Source organism: Schistocerca cancellata, chromosome 6 (genome assembly GCF_023864275.1).
Source record: "Schistocerca cancellata isolate TAMUIC-IGC-003103 chromosome 6, iqSchCanc2.1, whole genome shotgun sequence".
In the NCBI taxonomy this organism is placed as follows: domain Eukaryota; kingdom Metazoa; phylum Arthropoda; class Insecta; order Orthoptera; family Acrididae; genus Schistocerca; species Schistocerca cancellata.
This window is the reverse complement of record NC_064631.1, coordinates 432,932,283-432,940,365: the sequence shown is the minus strand read 5'-3', so window position 1 is coordinate 432,940,365 and position 8,083 is coordinate 432,932,283. Positions and strand designations below refer to the sequence as shown.

The following is an 8,083-nucleotide window of genomic DNA, read 5'->3' as shown; positions in this document are numbered from 1 at the left end:
CAAAAAAGGATGGGGCCGCGGATGACAACCGAAGGTGTCGTGCTATGAAATCCAGTGGACGATCGTCGTCGGGTCGTACGATGGGCGACAACTCCTGTCTAGGACATCTCCAGGCAAGTCTTATGCCTGGAATCTCAATGCCGAATAAATTATCTTCAGTGATGAGTCTCGCTTCGAAATGAGCTCCGATGACCAGCGGAGACGTGTCTAGAGACGCCCCAGACAGTGGTGAGATACCAACTTGACTGTCTCTACCCGTACAACCCGATAACCAGGAGTGATGGTCTGGGGTACAATATCGTTTCACAGTAGAACAAACTGGCTACCATCCGCGCCCCGTTTTGTTGCCCTTCATGACAAGTCATGTTGGGTTGAAATTTCACAAGATAATGCCCGACTGCACTGGCAGAGAGTTTCTACTGCTTGTCTTTATGCTTGCCAAACCCTGTATTGGCCGGCAATGCCGACTGGTCTCTGAGCAATTCAGAACGTTTGGAGCTTTGTGGGCAGTGTCCTATAGCCAACTCGGGATTTTGACGAGCTAACGCATCAGGTGAACAGAATTTGACACGATATGCCTCATGAGGACATCCAAATACTGTCAGTCAATGTCAGGCCAAATAACTACTTGCGTAAATACCATGACCTACCCGTTACTGACTATTGAATATCTGAAGCACTTGCTCTTGAATAATTTTTATAAAATTGTAATCATTTCTGTTTCTGTACTTATACGTCACATCAACCGACCGATTTCCGTCCCATTCGGATAATTCCTCCGTGATGCGTCCCCCACCCCCTCTCCGTGATGCGTCCCCCCCCTCCCCCCCTTAGAGTGTATATGAGAATTCCATACTGAATAAAACATCTGTATCCCAAATTCCGAGAGACTGGGGAACTGTTGTGGCCCTTCTTGCCCCTTACACTTTGCGGACGCCCATGTGACCTGTTAAGAGGATGTTAATTCTGTTTTTTGGGTTAAAGCTTTTCATCCACTTCTCTGCTTAGCATTATATTCAGAGAATGTAAATTCCACTTCATGAGCACACTAATAAAAGACGCAAGGGTAGATAAGTGATTATCGCTGGCAGTCGAGAGAAAAACATCGATGTTAAGTACTCTTATCAGATTCTCTTAAATGTAACAAGTCACCGGTTTAGAAAGTGTTGGACAATGGACGTGGAAACAAAATTACATGCTCACTTTGACGTCTCACTATGACGCAGGATTCGTAGCCATATATAACCATGAATGTTTGCTGTTAATATCAGGTGCTCCTACAGAGATGCTGCGGACTGCTTTGGTTGTGCTCCTGGCGGTGGCCCTCTGTGGCGCCACTCCCCTGCCGAGGCGCCTTCCAGGAAGGAAGCCATTGAGGCCCCGTCTGGAAGGCAGGATCGTCGGTGGTTCTACCGTCAGCATCTCCCAGTATCCATGGCAACTCTACTACACTATGTGAGTTGTCCATCAACAAAATTTTTAGGTTATCCTCTCTCTAAACAACGAAGACGAGAGCAATCTATGCTGTTTGCAAATTTTGTTTGGTAGACAACTCTAAGATAATAAACTGTCCAAAATATAATACGTGTACTTATCCTGAAGCCTAGATTGTTCAATTTTATTGCCGCTGAGATATCTTTAAATCTTTCAGGGCATAAGAAAAGATGTTCTAGTTTCTAGAGAGGAAATGAATTTTATATAACGCGTTGTAGGCGACATTGGCACAATGATATCATCCGAAAAGAGGAATACTTGAGGTACGTGTAGGAACATACTCTATCGGTACACATTAAAGGTGACTAATGATCTATTGCAATTCAAAATGTAGGTCCCTGCAGCAGATGAATACGAGTTAAGACGTTAGTTTACAAACTCTCCTGATGAACTACATCACTTGTACACTTTTCCGGGTGACGGTATTCGACATCCCAATGGTTGTAGCACTACCTTATGCATTTCACTATTTCCTGTCTCTGTTGATAGGTATCTGTGCATAATGGGAAGTTGTGCATATTATAGGAAGTTATTTGTCCATGTTAATATCGCGTCGCGGTGTGGTCTGCCTTGACTGCCTACCCTGCTGATCTGCGTAGAATCTCAGTTCGCTAGTGTTGGATGGTTTCTCTGGATGTGAAATGGAAACTGAGCATTTCTTTCTGAAATACATAATATATTTTGAGCTAAACCGGCGTAATACTGAATTGTTTTCATGGTTGGTGAGTTTTTGCAACCTCAAAACAAAGAGCTGACGGGTAGATTATAAGCCTGAGCCCAGCATTCATGTGCGAAATAATCTAGATTATGCAGAAAGTTAATGTGATAGGATTACCCTGACATTTGAAAGGGAACACGTTTCCGCGTTGACGAGTTTCGTTCGCAAGGTGTCTGTTTTTTTAATTTTATTTTTTTAAAGCAATGCAGAAATTTTCTCGCAGCGTCCAGGTGAAATGTAAGTTTAGGTAAATTTTTCTAAAATATGAAGGACGGGGTGGGAGTTAATTTTTTTCGGTTTTTACGCCACCAGCTTTTATAATATACGCTGGAGAGAAAGAAAGACACTCCTTGACATACATGGGTATTAGCCTCTGTTGAGAATAATGAGAGCTTGGTGGAAAGACCGAGGACTGTCGACAATAGTGATATCTGTGAGTGAAAAAACTGAATTTTCACCAGGGAGGATTAAAGTTGTAATCGATGTAATTATAAAGATACAACGAATTTTTGAATTTTCATGCAAAGAATACTGTTATTTTTACTTTTCGTTTTCTTACTGGAGAAATAGTTGTTCTTCACTCTTCTGGAATAATGATAGAAATATTTCTATATTTGGTCGAAAATTAAACACTAAAAGGCATATGGAATGCAAGAAAGGTCGTTGGAATTTGTAAAACGAGAAAGATATTTGTTAATGAATATTTTGTCATTCTAGACATATGTACAGTGCAAGATATTTGAAAAACTTCTACCTATTTTCATTATGCAGATTTCAGTCTGCTATTTGTTTTAAAAGATATCAGTTATAGCTTTTAGGGAGGAATATTTCTAAAGAGTTGTTGTTGTAAGTAATTGCAAACTACACCACATTGGACATACGTGAGGGCCGACTGCGTCTTTATTTTCGAAAAGCACAGTAGTTCGGCATCTGCTCTAGAAATAAGTGAAATACTAAGAAAGGAAAGATACCCATGACGATACTTAGGCACAGGTTTGACTTGAATTTTGGCAGTGGGAATTTTTTCGTAACTCTGTAGGACTGCACCTAAAATTTCGAATACAAAAAGGTATTTCTCGTGAAACATAGCGCTTAACTTCACTGTTCATTACGTTACCAACAGCAAAGTCATTTCATTTAATTTCGGATCAGGTTTTGTCCCAGTATCCAGGTGAGTGATGTTTAAATATTCAGTATACAAAATGGTTAGCCCCGTGGTCGAAGTCCGATACGCTTTGTTTTTAAATATTCCCTACTTGAGTGATATAACGTGTAATCTCAAGTATTAGGATTTTAAAAATAATTGCAGCAACTACACTACTGGCCATTAAAAGTGCTCCACCAAGAAGAAATGCAGATGATAAACGGATATTCATTGGACAAATATATTATACTACAACTGACATGTGATTACATTTTCACGCAATTTTTGTTCATAGATCCTGAGAAATCAGTACCCAGAACAACCACCTCTGGCCGTTATAACGGCCTTGATACGCCTGGGCATTGAGTCAAACTGAGCTTGGATGGCGTCTACAGGTACAGCTGCTCACGCAGTTTCAACACGATACCACAGTTCACCAGGAGTAGTGACTGGCGTATTCTGACGAGCCAGTTGCTCGGCCACCATTGACCTGACGTTTTCAATTGGTGAGAGGTCTGGAGAAAGTGCTGGCCACGGCAGCAGTAGAACATTTTCTGTACCAGAAAGGCCCGTACAGGACGTGCAACATGCGGTCGTGCATTAACCTGCTGAAATGTAGGGTTTCGCAGGGATCGAATGAAGGGTAGAATCACGGGTCATAACACATCTGAAATGTAACGTCCACTGTTCAAAGTGCCGTCAATGCGAACAAGAGGTGACCGAGACGTGTAACCAATGGCACCCCATACCATCACGCCGGGTGATACGCCAGTATGGCGATGACGAATACACGCTTCCAATGTGCGTTGACCGCGATGTCGCCAAACACGGATGCGACCATCATGATGCTGTAAACAGAACCTGGATTCATCCGAAAAAATGACGTTTTGCCATTCGTGCACCCAGGTTCGTCGTTGAGTACACCATCGCAGGCGCTCCTGTCTGTGCTGCAGCGTCAAGGGTAACCGCAGCCATGATCTCCGAGCTGATAGTCCATGCTGCTGCAAACGTCGTCGAACTGTTCGTGCAGATGGTTGTTGTCTTGCAAACGTCCCCATCTGTTGACTCAGGGATCGAGACGTGGCTGCACGACCCGTTACAGACATGCAAATAAGATGCCTGTCATCTCGACTGCTAGCGATACGAGGCCGTTGGGATCCAGCACGGCGTTCCGTATTACACTCCTGAAACCACCGATTCCATATTCTGCTAACAGTCATTGGAACTCGACCAACGCGAGCAGCAATGTCGCGGTACGATAAACCGCAATCGCGATTGGCTACAATCTGACCTTTATCCAAGTTGGAAACGTGATGATACGCATTTCTCCTCGTTACACGAAGCATCACAACAACGTTTCACCAGGCAACGCCGGTCAACTGCTGTTTGTGTATGAGAAATCAGTTGGAAACTTTCCTCATTTCAGCGTGTTGTAGGTGTCGCCACCGGGGCCATTCTTGTGTGAATGCTCCGAAAAGCTAATTATTTGCATATCACGGCATCTTTTTCCTGTCGGTTAAATTTCGCCTCTGTAGCACGTCATCTTCGTGGTGTAGTAATTTTAATGGCTAGTAGTGTATTTGGTGTTGCTGTACAGGAGGATCTTGATAATGCCCGGGGAAAACTCACACAAATCTTGTGGATATCTATCACATCACATGGCTGGAAATACGAGAAAATCTTATCAATTTATATCCTATTGCGCCTATACGTTTATGAAGACAGGATATTGCAGTGCCTGTGTTATGAGCAGGAACGCCTCATTGCATCGTTCTTTTTAACAGCGGTGGAACTGGAATGCTATGCTTACCTGCCATATATCAGGCAGCGACTTTCAATTTTAATGTTCTCCCCTGTACGGGAATTAAATAATGTGTTTACGAATGGGGGTTAGATTACATACGGATGTTTGGATCTGGCTGCGAGTCGTGCCTGGATAGCCACAACAGTTAAGGCGAAAGATCACGTAGCGTTCTCGCTTCCCACGCCCGGGTTCCCGGGTTCGATTCCCGGCGGGGTCGGGGATTTTCTCTGCCTCGTGATGGCTGGGTGTTGTGTGCTGTCCTTAGGTTAGTTAGGTTTAAGTAGTTCTAAGTTCTATGGGACTGATGACCATAGATGTTATGTCCCATAGTGCTCAGAGCCTTTTGAACCTTTTTTTCAAAGATCACGTAAAGCAGGAACTCCGGGTTCGAGCCTATTCAGCAATTTTACTGTCAGCATTCCCTAATACAGCTGAAGGTTGTTCGTTTTCACAACTGCGAATACATTTCATGTGTTCTTGAAAATTATAAACTGATTTTCTTGTAAGAGATTAAATAAATATTACTGATGTACCTTGGCTTTTTCTTTGTCAGGGGCAACTACATGTGTGGCGCCTCAATCATCAGCAGTACATGGGCTCTGTCTGCTGCCCACTGCGCGGAAGGCTTCTCCCCCAGCCAAATGCTGCTGCGCGCCGGCACCTCCACCAGGGGTAGCGGTGGCTCCACCCACAACATAGCCGCTGCACACATGCACGGAAGCTACGATGGCGACGACTACGACATCGCCGTTCTGCAAGTGTCCAACGCCTTCAGCTTCAGCAGCAACGTGCAAGCTGTGGCTCTGACCTCGTCAGAGCCCTCTGCTGGGACCTCAGTAACAGTCAGTGGGTGGGGAGACACCTCCTACGAGGGCAGCGCCTCCAACACACTGCGGGCCGTCACCGTCCAGATCATAGACCGCAACACGTGCAACCGCTCGTACGGCAGCATCACCAGCCGCATGATCTGCGCAGGTGTGTCCGGAGGCGGCAAGGACGCCTGCCAGGGAGACAGCGGCGGTCCTCTGGTGTCCGGCTCCACCCAGGTGGGCGTCGTCTCCTCTGGCTACGGATGCGGCTGGGACGGCTACCCGGGAATTTACGCCAACGTGGCCAACCTGAGGTCCTGGATCAAGCAGACTTCTGGAGTCTAAGCCATCGATCATCTTAGCCAATTTTTTTGTCGAATACTTGAAGCGGGCATCACAAATAAAGAAAAAGAACACCAACTGTTATGTAATGTGCAATTAATAAATTTGCCATACATCAACTTTTAATTTTCTTGTCATATAAACCTATGCCACACCACACTGAAATTTTGACACGTTTAACTCTACAGTCATATCCAAGGAAGTCTAACTACACTGGACTCGCATTAGGGAGGACGACGGTTCAATCCCACGTCCGGCCATCCTGATTTACGTTTTCCGTGATTTCCCTAAATCACTCCAGGCACATGCCGGGATGGTTCCTCTGAAAGGGCACGGCCGACTTCCTTCCCCATCCTTCCCTAATCCGATGAGACCGATGACCACGCTGTCTGGTCTCCTTCCCCAAAACAACCAAGCAACCAAGTCTAACTTATGACTTTTCTTGATACACGACATATTTCATTGGACGTGCAAATCCCAATGCTTTTGTAGTTGCTGTTTACAGCGTAGACATTAACTCACTCCGTCTTCAGGCCACGAGTGGCCTACCGGGACCATCCGACCGCCGTGTTATCCTCAGTGGAGGATACAGATAGGAGGGGCGTGGGGTCAGCACACTGCTCTCCCGGTCGTTATGATGGTATTCTTGACCAAAGCCGCTACTGTTCGGTCGAGTAGCTCCTCAATTGGCATCACGAGGCTGAGTGCACCCCGAAAAATGGCAACAGCGTATGGCAGCCTGGATGGTCACCCATTCAAGTGCCGACCACGCCCGACAGCGCTTAACTTCGGTGATCTCGCGGGAACAGGTGTATCCACTGCGGCAAGGCCGTTGCCCATAGATATTAACAGAACATCTAGTTATATTGTTGAATATAGCGGACGTAAAGAAACTTTCTAAAGATCAAAGACTACAAGAACTGAAATAATATCTCCAGCACACAAATAAAAATTGTATATTTGTGGGATTTTCATCTGTAATATCATCCACTCAAACGTTTCAACACCATCAGGTTTAATAACACAGGAAAGATCGAAATATCAAGATACTCTGGCAAATAATCTTAAGGCATAAAACTGAAGAAAATAACTATAGAGACTCAACTAACAAGTGTATGCTGAAATGAAACTTCTGACAGCTATAGGTATGTAAGTGAAGTAACGGAGCCTCCAATTACTACAGAAGGTTGAAAGGTTTTCTGAAAGATACACAAAATGCTGGAGATTACAATAGTAGGTACTGAATAAAATTATGAAGAAAATATATTTACGGTGCAGCGTGAATAAAACACGGGTTCAGTTTATAGGATACCTCCTCACGCAGCAAAGAATCGTTAATTTGGTAATTCAAGGGTGAATGGAAGGGAAAGTGCTGTATATATAGCCAGTGGTACACAATAGTACCATGAGAGGACATCACCAACCAGGTCCACTACATACCACGCGCCTCTCAATTGTGACCAGTCACCTTTAGATGGAGCTTACATCATCATCATCATCATCATCATCATTTAAGACTGATTATGCGTTTCAGCGTTCAGTCTGGAGCATAGTCCCCCTTATAAAATTCCTCCATGATCCACTATCTACATCTACATCTACATCCATACTCCGCAAGCCACCTGCCGGTGTGTGGCGGAGGGTACCTTGAGTACCTCTATCGGTTCTCCCTTCTATTCCAGTCTCGAATTGTTCGTGGAAAGAAGGATTGTCGGTATGCCTCTGTGTGGGCTCTAATCTCTCTGATTTTATCCTCACGGTCTCTTCGCGAG

The 8,083-nt window shown here is 44.7% G+C and overlaps 1 protein-coding gene across 1 annotated transcript; it reads left to right on the top strand.

Annotated features, from left to right (window-relative positions):
• Positions 1-1,285: 1,285 nt before the first annotated feature.
• On the top strand, positions 1,286-6,395 carry LOC126088368 (trypsin delta-like). Its single transcript, XM_049906506.1, has 2 exons — positions 1,286-1,455; positions 5,714-6,395. Exons 1-2 carry the CDS (start codon positions 1,286-1,288, stop codon positions 6,312-6,314), a joined length of 771 nt encoding a protein of 256 aa, XP_049762463.1. The 3' UTR covers positions 6,315-6,395.
• Positions 6,396-8,083: the final 1,688 nt, after the last annotated feature.